The 25,077-nt window shown below is 41.4% G+C and overlaps 1 protein-coding gene across 2 annotated transcripts in view; it reads right to left on the bottom strand.

The window, feature by feature from the left end:
- Positions 1–170: 170 nt before the first annotated feature.
- Positions 171–25,077, bottom strand: part of TNFAIP8 (TNF alpha induced protein 8) — a 44,379-nt gene continuing 19,472 nt past the window's right edge. The window contains exons 1-2 of one of the 2 annotated variants that reach the window (XM_081941919.1): positions 20,388–20,543; positions 171–2,924 (exon numbers count right to left, since the gene is read on the bottom strand). In XM_081941919.1, the coding sequence (XP_081798045.1) occupies positions 2,359–2,924; positions 20,388–20,418 (597 nt within the window). In that variant the 5' untranslated portion in view covers positions 20,419–20,543 and the 3' untranslated portion in view covers positions 171–2,358. Of the gene's footprint in view, positions 2,925–20,387; positions 20,544–25,077 lie in introns of those variants that run through there. The other variant, XM_081941920.1, reaches the window with a different exon arrangement.

Below are 25,077 nucleotides of genomic sequence, written 5' to 3'. Positions count from 1 at the left end.
ATACGGTAATGTGCAGAGAGAGAGAGAAAGGAGGAGGAGGGGAAAGTGTCATAGCAAAAGAGGAATAATTTACAGTAATCAATAGAAAATTGTAAAGCCAAGTTAAAAATTGATCTGGATGTTATTAAATTGCCCCTGTCTGCAATGATAGAGAAAATCATGCATAAAACTTAAAAGAGTGCAAATGTTCTTCAGTTTACTCAGAAAATATAAAAAAAACATATGACAAAGAAAAAGTAAAAATTTTCAACCACTTGCTTGAAGTGTAAAGCATTACATGTTCAGCATTTTTTCAACAGTACAAAGATTAAACAAATTTATTCAAGCTGCTGCAATATATTTTGCAATATTTGTTATATATTCAACCTACATGACATATATATTGATTTCTGAATAAAACAAAAATACAAATATTACAAATTTGGTTCACAGACTTGTAGTTTCTACATCCAGATTACTACTCACATCTTTTTCTAAGAATCACTACATTCTCTACCTTGTCCTAAAAATATACATACAGATAATCCTCAATTTACAATTATTTGCTTAGCAACCATTGGAAATTACAATAGCATTTAAAATCAATTTACAACTGGTTTTCACAATTATCAGTCATTGCAGCATCCTTATGGACAGGTGATATAAATTCAGGCTCTTGGCAACCAGTATGTATTTCCAATAGTTGCAGTGTGCATGTGATTGCAGTGTCCTGGAGTTATGTGATTGTCATTTGTGACATCAGCATCAAAAAAAGCAAATCACTGGAGAAAACCAGATTTGCTTAACAACTGTGGCAAAAAGTTCCCAAAATTGGGTATGACTCACTCAGCAATTGCTTTGCTTTGGAATGGAAATTGTGGTCCCAATTGGGGTTGTAAGTTAAAGATTACCTGTACATGTAGATGGCACACATATTCCAGTTTTATCTTTCTTGAACAATTGCATCTGAAAGGACATTTTTTCTACAAAATATAACTGGAAACAATTATACTTTTAACTATATATGACATGGTGCTATTAAGCATGTTTAGGATGTAGAGAATGTCTGTAATTTTTCAGTGATTATCAAATACATACACATTGATAAATAATACAAAATTATTCCAGAACAGATAAAGAAATCAAACCATAAAGCTGATTAAAGAAAGGTTCACGAAAAGAAGCCCAGTGTTATTGCCCTGGAAGTATAAATTTAGTTCAGGGCTTTTCAGAAGCATATTATATGAAATCAGTCCTTTCTTCTGGGAAGCTTATTGCAAGAAGAATAGCTAGAGGACAGCAACTTAAAGACTCTATTATAAAATGGAATAGAAGAGTGATGGAAATAGCAATTCACACCACTTAAATTATTTTCTAGTGGAAGCCCTGAACATTTAAAAAAAATTAAGCTCTAGTCCAGTGATGGCGAACCTTTTCAGCACCGAATGCTCAAACTGGAACGCATGTGCATGCGTGTGTATGTATGCACCTGCCGGAGTGCTGGAAACCCAAAGACCAGCTGGCTGGCTCGTGCATGCCTGTTTTTTTGGCTGTTTTTGAGACCATTTTCAGGCTGTTTTTGGGGCCACTTTTCAGGCCATTTGTCAGCCTGAAAAACAGCCTGAAAACAGCCTGAACAATGGTCTGAAAACAGCTTGAAAAACAGCTTGAAAAATGGCTTGTTTTTGACTATTTCTCGGGCAGTTTTCAGGCCATTTTTCAGCGCTTCGGTTCCTGCAAAGACCAGCTGGCCAGTGCGCATGTGTGCACCAGAAACCAGAAAAGCAGCTGGTGACGGTACACATGCCCACAGAGAGGGCTCTGCGTGCCACCTCTGGCACACGTGCCATAGGTTCGCCATCACGGCTCTAGACCTTAAAGAGCCACTTAAATTTTTCAACAGTATCATTATGGCAATGTAACTTAAACATTTATGCATAGCGCAGACAGTTTTAAATGAATTTCAAAAAAAGTTTTGTTAAATCTGTTCAGTCTTAACTTCATTTAACATAGGTAGCACAGTTCTCTGCAAGTATGCATAGATACAATCTGTAAATCGTGAATTATTAAAATTCTTATACTTTTAGAATATTACATTTTATTATCCCTGCCTATTTCATGAAGTCCTATTTATTTTGAGTAGTCCTATTTTATGGCTTTATAAATCCATCTTTTAAAGCATAGTATTATTTTAAAAAAATTAAACAGAAAAAAGGTAAATTCCAAATAAATAAATAAATGTGCTAAAGAATTTTCAATTGATATTAAATTCTTCTTTGCCACCAATACTATCTAGCCTTTCTTCATTCTTTCATTGGCTCCCTAAGATCATCAACAATACTTAGCCTTTGATTATATGCGCAATTAATAATGATAAAACTAAATATTGCCTTCATCTAGCATTTTGTTGACACCATCACAAAGCCTCTGAAGATGAGTCTTGTAAGATCCAAATGGATTGTATAAGGCAGCCAAAAATTCACAGTCCGAGAAATGATCAAACACATGGTTGACACGTCCATGAGATTTTGCAGTCAGATGATGGTGAATTATTTGATGAAGTAGATCTCTACAATCATTCAACAGTTTCGATAAAAAATTCCTGTCAAAGGTATAGTCCACTTGATAGAAGCTCACCACGGTTTTAGCTAACTGGTGAACCTTCTTTTTGAACTTCTCCATAAGTACAATCTCTTCCTGATTAAACTGGTTATTCCGGTGGAGGACTGCTAATTTGATAACAGTCTTAATGAGATTTTTAATTATTTTCTCCGCTTCCTTCTTGTTTTGTATGTATTCCTTTGTCACTCGGTAGAGTTCATCCAACACATCACTGCTGGTATCATCTATCAGAGCAATTGCTATTGATTTGGAAGCCATTTTGCATAGAATTTTCTTTTGGGCCTGAATGGCCAAACTTTTGGAATTAAAGACATCTGTTGCCACTAGAAGAAAGCAAACAAATACAAATCAGACATTTCAGTCATTTCCATGTGAATTACAGTTGAAACATTTTAAAAACTCTACAAGGAAAAATAAAATTAAAGTAACTATTTTAAAGTATTTTATAATATACACATATTTCCTGTACAAACAAAAACAGTGTGATTCCCCCTCCCCATATAACTGCTAAAATATATTGATTACAAGGAGCTATAGGACTATGACAGTGGTGGGTATCTATTTTTTTTTTACTACTGGTTCATTTGTGCACATGCACAATGTTCCAGAAGCATCTAGACAGATGGGTGCAGCCTCCCACCGCCACCACTAGTGTTTCGACCGATCCAGGCTGAACTGGGAGAAACCCATCTCTGGACTATAAGTATTGCTTTATTTAATATATATGTAAACAAAAATTATCACATGAATATAAATTAACAAAGTTCTATATATCTGTTTTATAAAACAAATATTTATTGAGATGCATTAGACTTAAACTATCATCTAACGTTCCCTCTGAAAGACTCCCACAGATCAAATCCTGGAACTTGGAATATGTCTAGGAAATCCTAATACTACTCGTCACAAAACTATGCTATTAAGCATAGTCTAAACAATTTATTTTAATGCTCAATGATTTCCTTAAGTTTATATACCAGAGGAAGTGTTGCAATCTATTGTAAATATATATAAGATAGAAATATATTCATGCGCCCTAAATCAGGGATCCCCAACCACTGGGCTCTGGACTGGTATTGATCCAAGGTCTGTTAGGGACTAGTATCTACTAGAAGATAGAGGTAAGATAGAGGTAAGTGGCAGGTGAGCAAAACTGTGCATGTGTGGGATCTAGATTCTGCTCTCTGCACCACCACCCCTTTTTTTTCTTCATATACTCTACGTACACATACATAATTTAAGGTATGTCTGTGCTTTCCACTATTTTGAATGTTTTCCCCACTATAATACAATTCTTACAAAATTGCCTTCAAATGATTAGCACTCTAGTTGATGAACCAACTATGAAATCCACTTTGGGTGGCAACTCCTACATTACTCTTCTTTACACTTTATGCCTGAACATTTCAGTGAAGCTCAATATTACATTTTAGCTGATGTTTCTAAATCTCTGCAGCATGTTGATATAACATTTTCACTTCCTTGAAGAAAACATCCAAAGGAAGTGCCTCTACTGAATAAAATACTGGAGATATAAAATTGAAAAAGAGACAAAACATGACTTTAACAACTTGGCATGACACATTAGATTTAACTAATTCTTTTGTAAGTTATCTTGAATTAACCAATCAATACAATCTTTGTTTTCACATTTGTTTTTAATCCTCCATTTTTGTTTTAATTGATACATTTCACTGTAATTTTTTATTTATGAATGACACATTAGATAAAAGTGCAAACTAATATATTAAAAATGTTAATACAATGCCTAATTAAATGGTCAAATCTATAAACATCCTTTTTCTTCTGGACAGGCATTAATTATCACAAAGCTTTATGTTTGTACTTCCTGTATTATACAATGTATAGCAAATATTTACAGGTCTAGTGGCAAACACGTATAGCAACAGCTCTGCAAACCAGAGTCAGACATTAAATTAAACTGATAGTAATTACCGAAAGCCAAAGACTCAGTGCATCAAGTTTAACACTTTAATTTTGTTGGAAAGCCTCAGGGATTTGAATATGCAGCAGCAAGTCCTTGCAGTAGGCAATGATTGTTGTCCTGCTTATGTTAATGCACAGTAGGATTTATTGTTTTTAATTCTGAGATGTAGTTACATTTTCATTTTATTTTTATATTATTTATAAAGTCACTTAAAGGCTTTTTGGAATTGCAGGAATAGTTTTAAAAAGTTTAAATGCCATAAGCATTTTTTAAAAAAAAGTGTTACCAAAAATTTAGTGGTTTTGTTACGCAATTTTACTGGCATGATCTCAGAGCCGTTAAAGATGCAAACCATAAGCCACAATTGCCTAACTCCACACAGAGAGTGACTGCATTGTCAGTAGCTACACTTTTTTAGGTTTCTCCCTTTTTGCTACTCCATACTCCTCCTCCAACTATGGATATATCTATACTCCCTCTTTCAACACTGTGTGTTTATGAAGAAGTATTCCAAGAAATGCATACTACAGCAATCAAGTTTGTCTTTGAAATAACGATTTTCCTTTTTTAATGGAACAGCCTGAAATGTCTGATCTTTTCAGGTCAGGCAGCAGCTCTCCAATTACTTCAGAGAAAAGCTAATAATTCAAAGCAAGAAATGTGAATTTAGGATTATATTATAAGAATGAAAATGTGAATTTCACTTATCTGAACAGTTTCAACCTCTCAAGATAATTCATCTGGATTAAGCCTGCTGCTTGTTAATCAATCTCCTCTCCCCCCCCCCCAAATCAAACATTTTCCCACAAATATTCATAGTTTCATAAGAATCGGAGCAATTTGTAGTTATTTGCAACTTTCTGGTATCCCAAAGAACTAATTCATTCTTATTTCACCTAACTGCTTCCACCGACAATAATTTACCACAGGCAATTCAGCAAGCAACTGTTGAGAAGGTGAAGCTAAATGTTTTATCCAGCTGCAAGCAGATACATTGAGTGGGAGCTTCAGACTTTGCAATATGACTTACTGTTTCTCAAGCTTTAATACAGCTATTGCTTCAGAATACATATGGGGAAAAATGGGAATGCTACATAGGCGGAACTTTATAGAAATAAATCTTTATTCAGGAAAAGGAATGAGAACAGGAAGGAGAATACAGAGAAATCCAGACTTGCTCCTTAATTCTTTTCTTCTGGCAACTCTTGTTGAAATCTCCCCTTTATTTCTCGACTTGAAAACCAAAGGAGATTGTGAAAGAAAATTGTGACAGAGTATGGAGTAAAACTAACTGGAGAAGAACTAAAGAAGGAAGTTCCATTATAGAAACTGCTCTTTTTTTTTTTAAAGACCATTTTATGAGTATTACCAAAAAGCCAAACAGTATCCACAATGAACTGAAGAAGTACCAACAGTTTTGGGACAACCCACAATGCAATTACCAAATAATATTATTGGAAAATTATGGTGCTAAGGGCACATATAACTTAAAACAGTTAATGGATGCAGAGGGGAGGGGAAATGAAGGTAAATACATACTCAAAGAAGACATAGTTCTTTGATCATGTAGAACCCTTCTTTAAGTTATTTTTGGACCTATTTGTCAAAAGTTCAATGGGTCAAAGATGTATCATATATTTAAATACGGAGCTGCTACAGCAGATGTTATATAAATTAACTTTTCAATACTTTTTCTGAACATATACAACAGATGGACAAATAATGCAACTCTGAATAATTTATTTAATTGTAGGATATTATATGACCTAAGATGTTCTAGAAAAATTACTCTTATGTAGCCTGGGCCGAATGGTAACAAGTCAGCTGGAGTTTATTATTAAGGTGAATATTTATGGCCCACTGAGAAAGGACTTCTTATATCTGGATTTCTTAGTTTATATAGAATTTCATTTTTACCGCTTGGCTGTTTATTTGCAAGATCTTACAACATTACAATTATTACCACTGACAATAAATCAAAAGGCGGTAGTTATAAATACTCTGAAACACACTAATTCTGCTAAGTGAAGGGAGACGCAGACTATTAATAAAATAAATACATCAGAAAACATTAGTTATGATTAGTTTCTAGTCTAGTAGCAAGGCTGGCACTGTTAATAGAATTACATATTTATGTAATATATAAATTCTATTACATATTACATAAATATGTAATCTTTTAAAACATAAGGAAGGGACTGGCAGACGAGATCTCAGAACTATATTTTTCAGAGATCCTGGAGCACCGGGGAACTGCCAGAGGACTGGAAAAGAGCTGATGCGGTTTCCATCTTCAAAAAAGGGAAAAAAATAGATCCAGGAAACTATGGACCTATCAGCCTGACTTCAATACCGGGAAAGGTTCTGGAAAAGATAATCAAGCAAGGAATTAGCAAACACCTAGAAGTAAACAAAGTAATAGCCAAAAGCCAACATGAGTTTGTCAAAAACAGATCATGCCAGACTAATCTTATTGCATTCTTTGACAAAGTGACAAAATTAGTGGACCAGAGGAATGCCATCGATATAGTTTATTTGGACTTCAGTAAGGCATTTGATAAGGTAGATCATAACCTACTACTAGATAAAGTAGAAGAATGGGTTGGACAGCATCACCATCAGATGGATTCGTAACTGGCTGGCCGCACTCAACGTGTAGTCCTAAATGGAATTGCATCTACATGGAGGGAAGTATGCAGTGGAGTACCCCAAGGCTCTGTTTTAGGCCCAGTACTCTTCAAATCTTCATCAATGATTTGGATGAGGGAATAAATGGGGAACTCATCAAATTTGCAGATGACACCAAGCTGGCAGGAATAGCCAACATTCCAGAAGACAGTCTTAAGATACAGAAGGATCTTGACAAACTTGAACATTGGGCACTATCTAATAAAATGAAATTCAATGGTGAAAAAAGTAAGGTTCTACATTTAAGCAAGAAAAACGAAATGCACAGGTACAGTATAGGTGGTACCTTGCTCAATAGTAGTAACTGTGAGAGGGATCTTGGAGTCCTAGTGGACAACCATTTAAATATGAGCCAGCAGTGTGCAGTAGCTGCCAAAAAAGCCAACACAGTTCTAGGCTACATAAGCAGAGGGATAGAATCAAGATCACGTGAAGTGTTAATACCACTTTATAATGCCTTGGTAAGGCCACACTTGGGATACTGCATTCAGTTTTGGTCGCCACGATGTAGAAAAGATGTGGAGACTCTAGAAAGAGTGCAGAGAAGAGCAACAAAGATGATTAGGGGACCGGAGACGAAAACATATGAAGAACGGTTGCAAGAACTGGGTATGTCTACTTTAATGAAAAGAAGGACTACGGGAGACATGATAGCAGTGTTCCAATATCTCAGGGGTTGCCACAAAGAAGAGGGAGTTAAACTATTCTCCAAGACACTTGAGGGTAGAACAAGAAGCAATGGGTGGAAACAAATCAAGGAGAGAAGCAACTTAGAACTGAGAACAGCTTGCCTCAAGAAGTTGTGAATGCCCCAACACTGCAATTCTTTAAGATGTTGGATAGCCATTTGTCTGAAATGGTATAGGATTTCCTGCCTAGGCAGGGGGTTGGACTAGAAGACCTCCAAGGTTCCTTCCAACTCTGCTTTTGTATTGTATATATACAGACAGTCTCGATTTATGACCATAATTGAGCCCAAAATTTCTGTTACTAAGCGAGACATTTGTTAAGTGAGTTTTGCCCCATTTTACGACCTTCCTAGTTGCAATTGTTAAGGGAATCACTGCAATTCTTAAGTTAATAATAGTTGTTAAATGCAACTGGCTTCCCCATTGATTCTGCTTGTCAGGAGGTCACAAAAGGTGATCACATGACACATACACCCCAGACACTGCAACTGTTATAAATATGAATCAATTGGCAGGCGTCTGAATTTAGATCACGTGACCATGGGGAATGCTGTAATGGTGGTAAGTGTGAAAAACAGTCATGTCACTTTTTTCAGTGCCATTCTAACTTCAAACAGTCACTAAATAGTTGTAAGTCAAGGACTACCTGTATATCGTCATTTATTGCAGATTTTAATGTCTGGCAGTCTCTGTCACTCACATACAAAATGGAGGTGTTCTTATCACCTCTGGGGATACAGTATGTATATTCTAGTTGAAACAAGTGTAGTATAAAGAAAAGAATGGCATGAAGTTGTTCACTTTTCATTCCTACTGCACAAGGAATCTGAACAATCAGTTATTCAAAACAGTAGTGAAACTATTTCCTTCCTATTTACCCTCCAGAAAGAAGTTCTTTTAAAACATGATCTGTAAATACACTAAAACCAAATTAACCTTTCAGAGTTAGGAGACATATTGGTTGGCGTTTGTGTGTGTATGTTGGTAAAACTAATAGAAAAATAAGGAAAAAGTCAAAGTGAACAGTAATGATTTGAATAAACTAAACTAGTAATTTGAATTGATTTTGCAAGCCCCAATTACATTCAATGATAATTGAATTTTCTCAAATTTCTGATTTCAAGGCAAACTGTATTCTGAATAAAATTAAAGCACGCACATTCTCCATTTATGTTTTTGAAAATAATATAAACTCAGATATAATGACTACTCCAAAATCCGTCAAACGCTACTGAATTTAAGACTCCCTATTCCAATGCAATCTTTTGACTACTACATCAACTGACTTTCCTTAGACTCAGTAGAGTTACCTCATCCTTTTAAATATATTGTTCTCATTATGTTATACCCTGTTGTCCTTTCCAAGTGTTAAAGTTAAGTAGACATGTGGTGCTTCTTAGGCCAGAGTTGACAAATACAGAAAATCGTAATACAGTAATCACTTACCTTCAAGGCCAAGCACTAAGGATATGTTAATGAAAAGAACAGTGGGAAAAGGTTAAGGGTTTGAGCTACCATAGCTATAAGAAGCATTGGCTCATTCACACTAGTGGAGACAATCAGATTTTTTGTAAGGTTTCACTCTTGTCTGTTCTTATTTAGCTGAATCACACCTAAACTGTCATTTAAGTTTCCTTGTATATAATTAAATATTCTAACACATCTTTCTAAAGGCCTCCAATGAATGAATTGGGCCACAAATCCTTTAAATATACTATAACTATACCATGCTACATAAGTAAGAGAATAATTCTTATACATCACAATCAATGAATTTGATATCAGTCCAATATTGAAACAAGAGGCAGGGGGGAAATGTTTCTTTCATTCAAAATAGAGTAGCTTCTAGTGTATTACATTGTACAGGAGAAAGAAAGAGGTATACAAATTTGAACCATGATTTCATTGTAGTCAATCCATGTTCTAGCTCAGGGGTGTCAAACTCAATTTCATTGAGGGACGCATCAAGGTTGCGTTTGATCTTGGAGGGCGAGGAGGGGTGTGGCTGGATGAGTAGCCAGTTTGACATCACTTGAGGCTCCATTTTTGGCTGTGATGGCCTTCTGCAGCCCTTTGTCAGTGAAAATGGAGCTCTCAGGATCCCTTTTCGGCCATGATAGTGTCCTGCAGCCCTCTGCCAGTGAAAACGGAACCCATGGAGGAGGCGTGCGGCCTGTCCAGGGTCCGTTTTCAGCTGCGACAGTCTTCTGCAGCCGTCTGCCAAAAAAAAAAAAAAAAAAGAGCCTGCTCTGCAGAAGGCCGTCACGGGTCTTCTTGGTGGGCTATGTGCTGTCTCCCTCGGTTCCATTTTCGCTGGCAATTACTGGAGGCTGTCACAGATGAAAATGGAGACTGGGGAGGGCCGCGTGTGGCCCTCCCAACCTCCATTTTCACTGGTTGAGGCACCGTGGGCTGGTACTTCGCTGTTTCCAGGGCATCCCCTGCCGGCTAGAACTAAGCACCCACAGGCCTTGATTTTGACACCCCTGTTCTATCTACTAGTCTCATACTTTCAAGATCTTTCACATACCTCTTCTCTTTTTATTTCTCTCCCTTGACACCATAACTGCATGTCATTATTATGAAATTTTATTTCATACTATAGGTATACCTCATTTAGTGACTGCCTCATTTAGTAATGGTTTCCAGTTACAAAAGTGACAGAAAAGTAATTTTACAATTAATCGTCACATTTACGACCTTTGTAGATCTGTAAAGCAAAGGAATGCTAAAGTAAGATTGTAAGCACAGTCACAATTACACTTACAAACTGCTTTGCTTAATGATTAAGCTATTGGTTTTAAATTGTGGTCACTAAACAAAGACTTCCTATATATTATTTCTCCAGCTGAATGTTGGAACAAAACAACTCTCAGCCTTGTTTTCCAAAAATATGAACTGTAGCTTCATCTTCTTTTTTACAGCTAAGAAACAAGATATAGTAGTTTATTGCAGAGGTTTGCTCTTGAAATTCTTCTTTATAACATGCAGCCTTGAAGAACTATGTTTATGACATACAGCCTTCAAGGACTATCAGATAAACATGTAACATAAAAATGATAACTTGTGACAGATATTTTATTAAGACTGTAAAGTTGGGGCTCAAGTAACCTGCAGAATAGTGTTTATGAGGAATAGTGTTTTATACACTTTTAGTGAACATTTATTTAGAAGACAGTGGCCTAATATAAGATGATAATTCAAATCATTTTTATTCAGTTTGTGAGTCCAAGCCTTACCCTGTTTTTTGCAGCTTATAAACCTGATTTATTTTTGTGGATTATTAACTAACTTTAAGTTAAAGGTTTAAGGCTAGAAATACTGTAATGAAAAGAGCACATGTCATTGGTATTTATCCATATATTCATAAACCAATGCTGAAAACAAACACTAATTTGTGGTTGGTAAATACAGCTGTGATTCCAGACAATTTACAAGATCACTTGTTCTCACTATTCCTTTTCTTTCATGTAAGAAATCAGAACCTTTTGCTTCCATTTGAAATTAACCACTGCTTAATGCATCTTTCAACTCTTCAACTATAGTCACAGTTATTCTTCACAATTAACTTCATTCTTAGCTTTCAAACTATTTAGTAAATCAATTTTCATATTGAATTTTCTGTCTAGTTTTCTACTGTATATAAACTTTTAATATACTTTTCATATACGAGATTGAGAATATCATTTGCAACATATTAAACAATCAATTAAGCCAATATCATAGTCACACCGCCAACATTTATATTTTCTTTAGGTTGCATATGCTATAATAATCAAGCCTTATCATGTTACCTAAGAGTTAACCTGTACAGATGTGCTTAAAGTGGTTTTAGCTTATCATGAAAATAAGTAAGCAATGTTTATCAGGCCATGGGTCAAAAATAATATGTATTTTAAACACTAGAAATATGTGATGTAACTTCCATCAAAACCTAAGAAAGTTGTAGCTGTACAAAATAGCTGGCATAGAGTAGGCTCACTACAAGCCAAATTTTAAATCCACTCTTGTGCTGGGAAGTTATATGATGGCTGGACAGAATGGTGTATTTCAATGGCATTCAGAGGGTTCAGGAACAACAATTGTGCCTAACCTTTGTGGAAGGACATCTCCAGATGGGCTGAGGTGTGTTTTTAGCGTGGAACTGAGAGTAAATGGCCTCCAGGAGACAAATGGCTTCTTATGTCATTCTTAAAACCCAGAAAATGCCTCCAAATTTCACGTTGAGGGTAATTTCAGTTGATGGGGGGAGGAAAAGGTATCAACAAGAAGCATTATACCAGTGTGTCTCAACCTTCCTAATGCCGCAACCCTTTAATACAATTCCTCATGTTGTGGTGACCCCCAACCATAACATTATTTTATATTTTCTGATTTTTTTAAAAATACGTGTTTTCCGATGGTCTTAGGCGACCCCTATAAAAGGGTCGTTCGACCCACAAAGGGGTCCCGACCCACAGGTTGAGAACCACTGCATTATACCCTTATTATTACATAAAGGTTTTGAAATATATTATTGTATTCTTTCCTCCCCGACTTACGACCGGGGAATTCCCCCTGTTGTCAGCCAGCAACAGCCATGCTGCGCCTTAGCCAATCAGGCGCGGCATGGCTGAAGGCGGGCTGATCTGATCTCTTGATTGGTTCCTCGGCCTGACAGCTTTCCCTTAAATAGCTGTCAGGCTAAGGAACGGGGGATTCTCTCCTGTATTACTTGACATTGCTTCTTGTGAATAAAACAGAGTTGGACGTTCCTCTTTGTGTCAAGCCTCGTCTTTCCCCACACTTCTTCACTGGCGACGAGGATGGGATCTTCCTGAGGCGACGACCCTGACGGAACCCGACCTCTTTACACAGCCGCTTGAGTTTAGCTCCCCGAGCCGCACAACTTCAAGCCGCAATGTCTTCGCTTCCACCGTTCGCTCCCTTCGGAACCGAGGGAGAGGGATGGACGGGATTTTTGGAGCGATTTGAGTGCTTCCTACGAGCCAACGGGAAACGGGGTATCCCGATGGAGGAGAAGTGCAGCTTCTTCCTCAGTAGCTGCGGAACCCCGATGTTCAACGCCGCCCGGGCGTTGGCAGCCCCAGTGCCAGTCCACGACCTCGACTGGGACACGCTGATGGCCAAGCTGAAGGGACATTACGCCCCGACCCCATCGAAAATCACCAGGCGGTACGCTTTCCGCCAGTGCGTCCAGAAGCCGCACGAAGACGTCAGCCAGTTCCTCCAGTCCTTGCGGACCACAGCCATACCCTGCGAGTTCCCAGACTTGGAGGACAACCTGGTGGAACAATTCGTGAGCGGCATCAGGGACCGCCGGCTGAGGAGGCGTCTCCTGGCTCGGCCAGAAATCACCCTGTCAGAGGCGGTCGCTGAGGCACGGGCGGCGGAGTTGTCGGAGCAATCCGTCGCTGAGATGGACCGCCACCCGTTTCAATCTTCCCCAGCGCAGACCTGCCTCATTGATCAGCTGGTGCCTATTCCGAGCCCGGCTGAGGAAGAGGAAGAACTCGTGGCTCGCCTGGCAGAGCTGCGGAGCCGCCGCAATCCGCGACCTCCGCGCCAGACTGTGACAGCCTGCCTTGGCTGCGGAGGCAGCCACGACCGGTCCGCCTGCCCATTCCGGGCATCCATCTGCCGCCGGTGTTCAAAGAAAGGGCACCTGGCCCAAGTTTGCCGAGCTGTGCTACCACCACCGCCATCCCAGGGAGCCACAGGCCAGCAGATGACAGCCGGACCGCAGCAGCAGCCCCGTCGCCAGCCGCGATCGAAAGCCAGCTGTTACACCGTGGAGCCAGGCCCAGCAGCCGCCCCTGCTGAGGCAATCTACCAGGCCTCCGCAGGTGCGGACAGAATCAAGGCGTCAGTCCTCATTGAGGGCGCGCCTTGCGTAATGGAGGTGGACTCCGGCTCGTCCCGCTCCTTGATTGCCTGGGCAGACTTCCAGAAACTTTGCCCTGGCGTCCTTAAACGCCAGTTGTCTGCTAGCCCCGTGGCTTTAAGAGACTATCAGGGGTCACTTATCCCAACCCTGGGCTGTCACACAGTCAGGGTTGAATACGGGGGGTTTTCGGGGTGCCTGCCAATCCTAGTGGTTGAGAAGTCCCTCCCCGCATTATTGGGGCTAGATTGGTTCCCCGCCCTTGGTCTCTCCGCACAGGGGGTGCACTCCATCTCAGACACGCCCCCTGACGTAGCTGCTGTCATCTCCGCCTACGCGGACGTCTTTGACGGCCAGCTGGGACTATACAAGGGCACCCCCATCTCTCTTAATTTAGATCCCCAGGTTGCTCCCATTAGGCTGAAGGCCCGCAGGGTGCCTTTTGCCTTAAGGGCCAAAGTTGATGAGGAGATTGACCGCTTGTTGGCGCAGGGGGTATTGGAGCCTGTTGACTACTCGCGTTGGGAGACCCCAATAGTGGTCCCTGTGAAGGCCGATGGTTCCATACGCCTCTGCGCCGATTTTAAGTCAACCATCAATTTGGCCCTTCAGGCAAACCCCTATCCAGTCCCTGTCGTACAGCACCTGCTCCACTCCCTGGGGCAGGGCTGTATTTTTGCGAAACTGGACATGGCGCAGGCCTACCAGCAGCTCCCGGTGGATGACGAAGCGGCGGCTGCGCAGACTATCGTCACCCACCGTGGGGCTTTCCGTTGCCGCCGCCTCCAATTCGGCGTTTCCGTGGCCCCGGGGATCTTCCAGAGCCTCATGGAGCGTTTGCTCCATGGGCTCCCTGGCGTTGTACCCTATTTCGACGATGTCCTGATCGCTGCATCCAGCCGCTCAGGACTCCTCGAAGTACTGAGGAAGGTCCTCGACCGTTTTAGGGGCGCGGGTCTCAAATTAAAGCGCAGCAAATGTTCATTTGCTGTGCCTAAAGTGGATTTCCTCGGCTTCTCCATTGATGCCCACGGAATCCACCCCACCCCTACTAAAGTCGCAGCCATCAAGAACGCCCCCACCCCCGCCTCTAAGGCGGAGCTGCAGTCGTTCTTGGGGCTTTTAAATTTCTATGCGCCATTTTTGCCGCACAAGGCGTCACTAGCCGAGCCGCTGCATCGGTTGCTCGACCGATCGGCAGCCTGGCACTGGGGCAGCCGCGAAGCGCATGCGTTCGCGGCTGTCAAAGACATGCTGACGTCAGAGGCAGTCCTAGTCCAATATAGTGACAGGATGCCCCTGACTCTGGCGTGTGACGCCTCCCCCGTGGGTTTGGGGGCGGTCCTGAGCCACGTCCTCCCCAACGGCTCGGAAGCCCCCATAGCTTTTTATTCCCGGACACTCTCTCCAGCGGAGAGAAATTACAGCCAGATCGACAAGGAGGCTCTGGCTGCCGTGTCCGGGGTTAAAAAGTTCCACGAATACCTCTACGGACGGCATTTCACGCTCTTCACTGACCACAAGCCGCTCCTTGGGCTTCTGGCCGGTGACCGTCCGACCCCTCCCATTCTGTCCCCCCGGATGACACGCTGGGTAGAGTTCCTAGCGGCATACTCGTATGCCCTAGTCTACCGCCCTGGCAAGCAGCTGGGGCACGCTGATGCCCTCAGCCGCTGCCCCTTGCCCGTCTCCGATCCTCAGACAGTGCCTTGCCTGTCTGTTTTGGCCATTGCAGACCTGGCCTTGCCGCTCTCTGCGGGCGATGTGGCAGCAGCGTCTCTGGCCGACCCCACCCTCTCCCAGGTGATGACCTGGGTTCTGCGGGGGTGGCCTGGGGGGCCGGTGCCCGACGGCCACCGCCCCTACAAGGCCAGGCAGTTAGAGCTGTCCCTTCACAGTGGGTGCCTCCTGTGGGGGGACAGGGTGATCATTCCACCCACTCTGCGTGACCAGGTGCTGTCTCGCCTCCATGAGGGCCACCCTGGCATAGCGCGCATGAAGGCATTGGCGCGCAGCTATGTCTGGTGGCCCCGTCTGGACGACGAGATAGCTACCTGGGTTGCCAGGTGCTCGACCTGCCAGGTCTCCCGTCCAGCGCCTCTGGCGGCCCCGCCGCGGGAGTGGGAGATTCCCCGCGGCCCGTGGTCACGCCTCCACCTGGACTTCGCCGGGCCTTTCCGAGGTCAGGTTTTCCTGGTTGTGGTGGACGCTTACTCGCGCTGGGTGGAGCTCATCATCATGACCTCCACCACAGCCGAGGCCACTGTCCGAGCACTGACGCGCCTGTTTGCCACCCACGGCTTGCCGGACGTCGTTGTGTCGGACAATGGTCCTCAGTTTGCGTCCACCGTGTTCCAGGGCTTCCTGGCCACCCAAGGCATCAGGCATGCCCTCGTCGCTCCCTATCATCCGGCCAGCAATGGCCGGGCGGAACGCGCTGTCCGCTCGGCCAAAGACGCCCTTGGCCGAATGGACAAGGGCGACTGGCCCACGAGGGTGGCTGCTTACCTCCTGGTTCAGCATTCCACCCCGTGTCCCTTGTCCGGCAAAACCCCAGCTGAGCTGCTGATGGGCCGGCGCCTGCGGACCACCTTAGATAGGTTGCACCCAACCTATTCTGAGGCACAGCCGAGCAACCTGGGACCCCCTCCTCGTTCCTTTCGTGAGGGCGATCCAGTATGGGCAAGGGCTTTCTCCGGGGATTTTAAGTGGGTGCCTGCCACCGTCACTTTTGTAACCGGCCCCTGCTCTTACAGGGTCCGGACCGCCGACGGTGCAGACTGGCGCCGCCACGTGGATCAATTAAGGCGTCGCGAACCTTTGGATCCACACAACCCCGCAGGGTCGGCCTCGCCAATTCATCCCGAGGCCCCGGGGTTGGCGCCGCACCCGATTCCCCCGCCGTGGCAGTTGCCCAGGCCGCAAGAAGTTTCGCCAGAGACTGTTCCAGGCGCCTTCCGCCTTCCACAGCCCTCCATCGTTTCAGCCCCCGTTGGGCTACCAGCTCCGCCATTGCAACCGACTTTGGCCTTCCCTCAATCAGGCCAGCCTGTCCCTCGCAACAATTCAAACTTCCCTGACTCAAACCCGCCAGCGGCCGCGCCACCCCGGCCCTGCCTACCTGTTCCTGAGTCTCCGCCTCCTCCTCCGGCTGGGGTAGGCCTTCAAGATGGCGCCCGGAGCTCCACTCCCTTCAGGGAGGAGCTCCCACGGACACCACCTCCTTCTCCGACGGTCTGCCCAGTTCTGAGGCGTTCTGGGCGTGTCCGTCGCCGCCCAGCCTATCTTAGCGACTACGCATGCTCCACTGCTATGCATGCGTACTCGCTGGGGGGGAAGGAGTATTGTATTCTTTCCTCCCCGACTTACGACCGGGGAATTCCCCCTGTTGTCAGCCAGCAACAGCCATGCTGCGCCTTAGCCAATCAGGCGCGGCATGGCTGAAGGCGGGCTGATCTGATCTCTTGATTGGTTCCTCGGCCTGACAGCTTTCCCTTAAATAGCTGTCAGGCTAAGGAACGGGGGATTCTCTCCTGTATTACTTGACATTGCTTCTTGTGAATAAAACAGAGTTGGACGTTCCTCTTTGTGTCAAGCCTCGTCTTTCCCCACACTTCTTCATATATCAATTCTATAACTGAACTTGAAAGCTGAAGAAGATACAATTCCATGTAAGCTCAGACAATTGGATAGTTTTAGAGAGAAATGAAATCATCAAGTCAGAATAATACCAAAGACTGCTACTACAACTCCATGTATGTTTCTCAGACTTAGATCCCACTTGATGGTTTGGCAAGTTAGTTTGTTACCAATGCTTTCTACAATCGGGGAATAGTGGAGGACAGTTCAAACATAATCACCCTTCAAACTGATCATCCACCTACAACTGTTGTTGCTTTATCACAAAATGTAAGATAACTAAAGCATTTCATGCTGCTGGAGTCATAAGCTAAAAGTAGGGCTGGCCTGGCAGGCGAGATTAGGCCCAAGAACTGAAAGCTATAAATCCCGGGTATATAAATGTTAGAAAGCATTTCTCAACTTTTCATTCTGTTGGCTATTTCAATTATTCCAAATGGAAGGAAGTAGATGAGATAGTTATAGGCATTCATTTCGACCAGCCCCAAATATGTTGTAAGGCTTGTGTGTTTTGCACAAAGGAGAAGTGCAACCAAAGAGATGTTCAAAATGAACTAGAAAACAAATGTCCTGATCAGGATATTTTCCATCTTTAAAAGACAAGAATTTGTGTTATAGTGCATTATATTATTTTTCACTTAGGATGTATGTTTGATCAATACAAAGGTTCCATTAATATTTCATAAACTAAAATGCAATGGAAAATAATGATAAAAACACATCTCCAGCAGTGCACTGTGATTCAATTATAAAGATCCAGTATAATTGCTCCTTAGCTGTAGAATCAGCAGTGTATTACTCAATGCTGTTTTTACTCATTAAAAGTTTAATATCTAAGTATTCTTCTTCTGGAAGTTATAGAAAAATGCATAAAATATAACTTAATGATATTTACAGTTTTATCACTTTGGAATATAGTTTATATATATATATTTTAAAGCCCTCCTCCCATATATTTCATGAGATCTCCAGTTTATGAAACAATTAAAATAAAATAAAAACACACAGAGATGCATGTAACAGTCATACAGCTGAAATAGAATTAGGAGCAGCAGCTATTAACTAAACACTATCTAAACCCAACTGGTTTAGACAAAGAAAAAAAGTTACTGAGTAATGGGTAATGGAATTGATGGTCTCCTTAGACATATATCTCTACCAACCATTCATTGTTACTACTTACTCAAGGAAGAAATCCTATAGAGATTTACCTAGAAATAAATGTTCCTTAATCCAGTGAAATTTAAAGGCAAATAAAATGCATTGAATGCTTTTTAATGGAAAGAATATAAGATATCAGAAGATATCCATGAGTATATCTATAAGTATCAAAAGATATCCATGAGAAGATATCCATAAGTATCAAGAGATATCCATGAGAAACATACAGAATATTGCCATCAGACACATATATATCCAAAACCTTTTGTGGTGCCCCATCAAGTCAGTTTTAGTCACCACATAGATTTTCTCCATGAGGTGTAAAACCATACAGCAACTCAACTGGGAAATACCCTAGAAATTAATTTAGAGCTAAACCGGAATTTCAGACTCACCGCCTTTTTAAAAATATTTAATGTTTCATATTTTAAAAAAAGCAAAATACAAATGTAACATAAATTTAATTTTCATTAGAGTCAAAGCCAACACTAGTTTTTCTTCATTGTCTACCCTGTGTTAATTTCAGTTGTTTTTCAAAAACAAAAACAATGAATTGTTTCTTCAAGGTATTGGTACGACTATAATTCTCCTGAACACAGATAGCTATGCTAATTTAGTCAACTGAATTTGCAGGTAAAGTTAGATTACTTTCAAGTTTTCTTCCTAGTCCTTGTCTTGTCATGACATGCATGCTGCTTACTCATCACAAAAGAAGTGAAATGAGCATGTTGGAATGCTAGATTCTAAAGCAGTTATAGGAAAAGCATGGTTATCTGAATTTAGACTCAGTTATTCCCTTTCCTGGACAGAAAGCACTAGCATATGGGAGCATTTGAATAAATTTGTTCCACCAGTTATACTAAATTTAGTAACTTTTGCTCAGCCAAATGGCTTGAATTAGAATCAGAAACTTTTAACTTACATTAGATATGTGGAAAATGTTACTATTGTGGGGATTGTCAGATTAGAAGAAAGCTGCCTCTCTGCAATATTTTGAAGTTCCCTAACTCATTATCAAACTGAAGATCTACTTAGTGTGGTTTATACCAGCAGCTTATCTGGCTTCTTTGCAAATCAGAAAATCTGAAATGTTTAAAATATGCCCATGTTTTCAGATATATTTACCCTGTCTTTGGACTTAAGTAGGCTATTGCATTAAATTGGGGGGGGGGGGGGAGGGGATCGTCTTCTTTCACCAGACAGTCATTTCCCTACCCAACCCACATTTACGCTGGTAAATATTCAGTTTTCTTGGAACGTTTCCAGATTTTCCACATGCTCATCATACCATGGAAAGAAAGGAAGGATATTTCCCTTTTGACAAACTTTGCCACAGACATACTGTTATTCACTTCAACTTGCATCAACCAGTAAAGCTGTTTTTCCAAAGCTCCTTCTTAAAATAACGATCTTTCAGTTCTCTGAATTACACAACTTCCTTTTACAAAAGTCGGAGGGTGTTCAAACTAACGTCTATCTTTCCCCTTTTCAAGCCATTGTTGCCTGTGAGTACATAGGCACACAAAACTTCTAAAGTTACACTTTGTGCATGCTTGTCATTCTACAAACAACAAAACATCCTTGGGCTTAGTTGCTGCGTTTTCAGTGAAATGCAGATAGTTGCCTTCGGATTCCTTTGCTTTCTTTCCCCTCCCTTAAAACAGTTCAGTATTACAGCAAATACAAACCTCTATTCATCATCTCCCAGAAGCAGCTTCGGAAAGCAACCGTTAAAAAAAAAAACCTCCTTGGGAGAAAAAATAATTAAAAAGCATACCTTCTTTGGAATCATCTGCTTCGGAACCCATGATAGCAACCCAAATCTTTGAAGATTTAGATGACGTGCCTGTTTGAGAAGCAGCGAAATGAACTTCTCAAAAGAAGAAAAGGGGGCTGGGACTAAGAGAGGAAAAGTTTTGTGAAATCAACCAATGAAAGCTCAGCGGTGCTCCAAAGTCCCACCTCTTGGAGAATGCATCTGAGAACCGTCTGAAAAAGAGCACCTTCAGACACCCCTTTCATTTGCCAGAAATGGCTGCCTGTTCAGCTCAATGTGTGTGTGTGTGTGTGTGTGTGTGTGTGTGTGTGATACAATGTGAAACCACTGCAAGCCAAGCAGCAGAAAAAGAATACCCAGTTTTAAAGTATTGTTTTATAGGCTGATGAGCAGTGAGAGTCCATATCACACAAACAATAGAAATTGGACTTGTTTCTTCCATCTTTGCCGGAAAAAAACAACCCTCTTTTTTTAAAAAAAAATCAACCCATAATTTTTGCTAGAATTTTAGTACAATAAAGAGGGTTTTTTTTTCATCTTACATGTCACACATTATTGCTTTGTGCTTTCATTTCCAGGATATCACACTAAATCATGACTGGTGATCAACATTCTATCCACATACAGATTCAGTTTTCAAAAACATACTGAGAAAATTTGTTTGTTTTCACAGCTCACACTGATTTGTCAAGTTCCAGGGGAACAGCCTATGGGGGCAGAGTGATACATTAACTATGGTTTCTCAAACACTGCAACAAACCTTCTGACTTACACGGATGATACTTTATGGATTTAATTTGAAGACTACATTAAGGTCTTTATCCATTAAATAGACAAATCCAGCTCCACTAACCATACTATAATAAAATTTGTGACTGAAGCTAATACTATTCACATGCCCAGTGAATGATAATGCTTAATAACCACATAGAACAGGGGTGTCAAACTCGCGGCATAACGTCATGTGATATATCGGGACTTTTCCCCCCCTTTGTTAAAATGGGGGTGGGCGTGGCAAGTGCGTGCTGCATCCAGCCCACAGGGCATGAGTTTGACACCCCTGACATAGAAAGAACTTCAGGATGATGCCAACCTATACAAGCTAAATATCAAGATTTATCAGATTCTGATCACACATCATTCCAAATTATATTTTATTTAGCTAATGCTTCAAGCAACTTGTTTAGCCTACATTAAACAAGAGTTACAATTCAGCATGATTTGTAAATCAATTTCTTTTCTTCTTCTTTTCTTTTTCATTTACTGCTTTGGGTGTCAAGAGAATCAAACTTTATTAAGGATGTCAAATTAACTTATTGTTGTTTTGGCATATTCAAAGACAACAGCTCATGGGATGGCATGGGAAGGGGCAACTACTTCCTTTCTCCATGATAGCCAAATTATAAGGGGAGGGAACTCCACTACGTAAACCAGACCAGAAAATTAAGTCTAGAGGAAGGTTAACACAACTTTTATTAAGATTGGTTATAATAAGAGAATCTTCAAGTCACATTGTGGCTATATCTCTATAAGAGGTATTCCAAGGTAGCCAGTGGATCCACAAACATTCCCAATAGCAAACCATAATTTGTATATTCAGATATTACAACAATTATAAATGTTTATGGATTATAGTTTGCCATTGTTTCTCTACTATATTCAACAAAGCTGGGCAGCATTTCACATTCAAAGAGGAAAATGTGATCTGGAGGGCAGGGCGGGACTCCTGGAAGATCTGTCTGCAACTCCTGGAAGCAGCTGTGTTATTGCCAAGAATCCTATAGCCAGTGACGTGCAGTCAGGGGAGGCAGGGGAGGCAGAGCCTCACCTCTCTCATCATGAAAAGAAAAAAAAAGGGAAAAAATTCTCCCCTTTTCTCTTTCTTGCACGTGCAAGCAAAATACCCCAGGATCACGGTGGCAGGGACAGCAACTCCTTCCGCTGCACTGCGGAGAAGAGCCATGCTGTGCTCCTCAGCGCTAGCCTCAGATCAGCGCGAGCCGTGGTCCCCTTCATGTTGGCTCAGGAAGGAGGGGAATGGGACTGGGTGTGCAGGAGGCTCCTCACCGCCCCTTCCCCTGAACACGAGGTCCCATTCCCCTCCTTCCTGAGCCAACATGAGGGGACCGTGGCTCACGCTGATCTGAGACTGGCGCTGAGGAGCCTCCTGCACACGTGGTCCCATTCCCCTCCATCCTGAGCCAACATGAAGGGGACTGTGGCTCGTGCTGATCTGAGGCTAGCGCTGAGGAGCACAGTGTGGCTCTTCTCCGCAGCACAGCGGAAGGAGTTGCTGTCCCTGCCACCGTGATCCCGGGGTATTTTGCTTGTACGCTTGCAAAGATCAAAGTTGTCACAGTCCTCCCTTCATGATGATCAATTGATGATGTCACCAGCCTCACCAGCCATAAACCTCACTGCACGTCACTGCCTATAGCTATAGCAGGATCCTGGGAAAAGGTAAGAGTTAGAGTTGCCGACGGATTTATTAACTTTCACTTGCATGCTCTGAAGTATATTTTGTTTTTCAAATCCACAGTGCTGAGTAGTCTTAACATTAAAGAATCTATTCATATACATATATTTCTTTAATTTTGGCTTAATGCAACATGTAAACCCATCCAACATAGTCATTGTTAAGTTGTTCAACAAATCATGATTTCAAAAAGTTTAGAGTGACATTATTTACAGTATTTAGTCTTGAATTAGCTTAGCAGGTTGTTTCATACACCTGAGTGTTTGTCCTGTTGTGTGAGTCATGGGTGTTTCTTTGTGCACAATGTACACCAATTGTTTTACTAGTGACATGTCTAATGTGTTTTCTTCATGAGTTCTCAATAGGTATTACTAGGCTTTTGTGAAGACTTAGACATGAGAATCTGAGGCTAAAATTGAGCCTGGAATAACTTCTATATAGCCATGATACAACTGACAAATAAGTGTAACTCAGCAACTTACGACTAATGACTTTTTATGCAACAATATACCTTGATAAACAAGTGACTATTATGGCTCCAAGGATTGTTGCAGTTTCTAAGGCAGTGGGTCTCAACCTTTCTAATGCCGCAACCTTTTAATACAGTTCCTCATGTTGTGGTGACCCCCAACCATAAAATTATTTTATGTTTTCCGTATTTTTTCAAAAATGTGTTTTCTGATGGTGTTAGGCGACCCCTGTGAAAGGGTCGTTCGACCCCTAAAGGGGTCCCAACCCATAAGTTGAGAACCACTGCTCTAAGGGCTTCTGCTGTTGTCACAATTATGGTAATTACTATTGAATATGATATTTGCCTTATGTGGAGACTCTGCAAACTATGTGAGAAATGGCCATTATATAATTGTTTTTAAAGTTTTAAACAGCTTCCAACTATTTGACAATCTTTTGGGCAAGAGATTATTGGAAAATGGTACCAGTAGTTGGATGACATATAGTTCCTTGTGATCTTATAAGACAAGCTGCTTTGGAAAGTGATATTTGTTACCACATTTATGCAAATATGTACCAGTGAATTTGGAATTCTATTCACTCATCGCCTTCTTGATAATTATGATAACTATAGTTTTATGACATTCCTGTATTATCAATGTGGTAATGGATACAGAACAATTCAATTGAGATTCAATCTTAACAAGCTGTAGATACTGTTATTGTTAAATTTCAAGATGATGAAAAAAATGATCTGCTCTGGATGGAGTTGAATTCCTCTTTGAAAGCATGCAAATGCAAGTAGATAAATAAGTACCACTTTGCTGGGAAGGTAACAGTGTTCTGTGCACCTCGGTGTGCAGTCACGTTGGCCACATGACTACGGAAATGTCTTTGGATAATGCTGGTGCCCTCGGTTAAGAAACAGAGATGAGCATCATCCCCAGCTCAGCTCATCAGTCACACACAAGTGGATGGAGAAAACCTTTACCTTCTTTAAAAAGTAGGTATGAAACTAAAGAATATACACTAATCAAATTTTGTCACCGGAGATTCAGATTTTTATAAAAACTAGCTCCATTCACTAGCTGCTTGAACAAAAATAACCTTGCTTAGTAATTCTACATTTAGATTGCTATAATAAGCACTTTATGGGGTTACTTAACCTTCAGGTAGTGCAGAATGCTAATGCTTGACTATGGAGCAGTATGTAAGAATCGTGTCATACATATTGTACATAGTCTCCACAATCTGCTTAGGCTGTTTAAAGTTCAAGGTTTTTTCAGCTTTTTAAAATATGTTAATTTAAAATTTAAATTTAATCATTCTTGCCTTCTCCTAATGTTTTTAAACTTTTATATACAGCAATACCGCTTAGACTTATATACCGCTTCAAAGTGCTTTACAGCCCTCCCTAAGCGGTTTACAGAGTCAGCATATTGCCCCCAACAACCTGGATCCTCATATACTGTTTTATATTTTAACATTTTATTGTATACCAGCCAGGCTCCACTTTGAGGGAGGGAGGCAGTTCAGAAATGTGAATAAATTTACAGAATTATTTGCTACTGGATCCATTTTATTAAATTTTGCTAGGACCATTTTTTCCCCAACTTGCACTTCTAAAATGCAAGAGATGGACAGTCATAGATCCAACAGTAACCTCCAACTTCTCATGGCTGGATGAGAAGCTCAGAATCATATGAGGACTTAATGGAAAATAATGCCTCCAATATTATAAACCACCAATAGATGGCAATGCGG

The sequence above is a fragment of the Natrix helvetica genome, assembly GCF_964273705.1.
Source record: "Natrix helvetica genome assembly, chromosome: 2".
Lineage (NCBI taxonomy): Eukaryota > Metazoa > Chordata > Lepidosauria > Squamata > Natricidae > Natrix > Natrix helvetica.
Note: the sequence above shows the minus strand (reverse complement) of the source record. Positions and strands in the feature narration are given on the sequence as shown.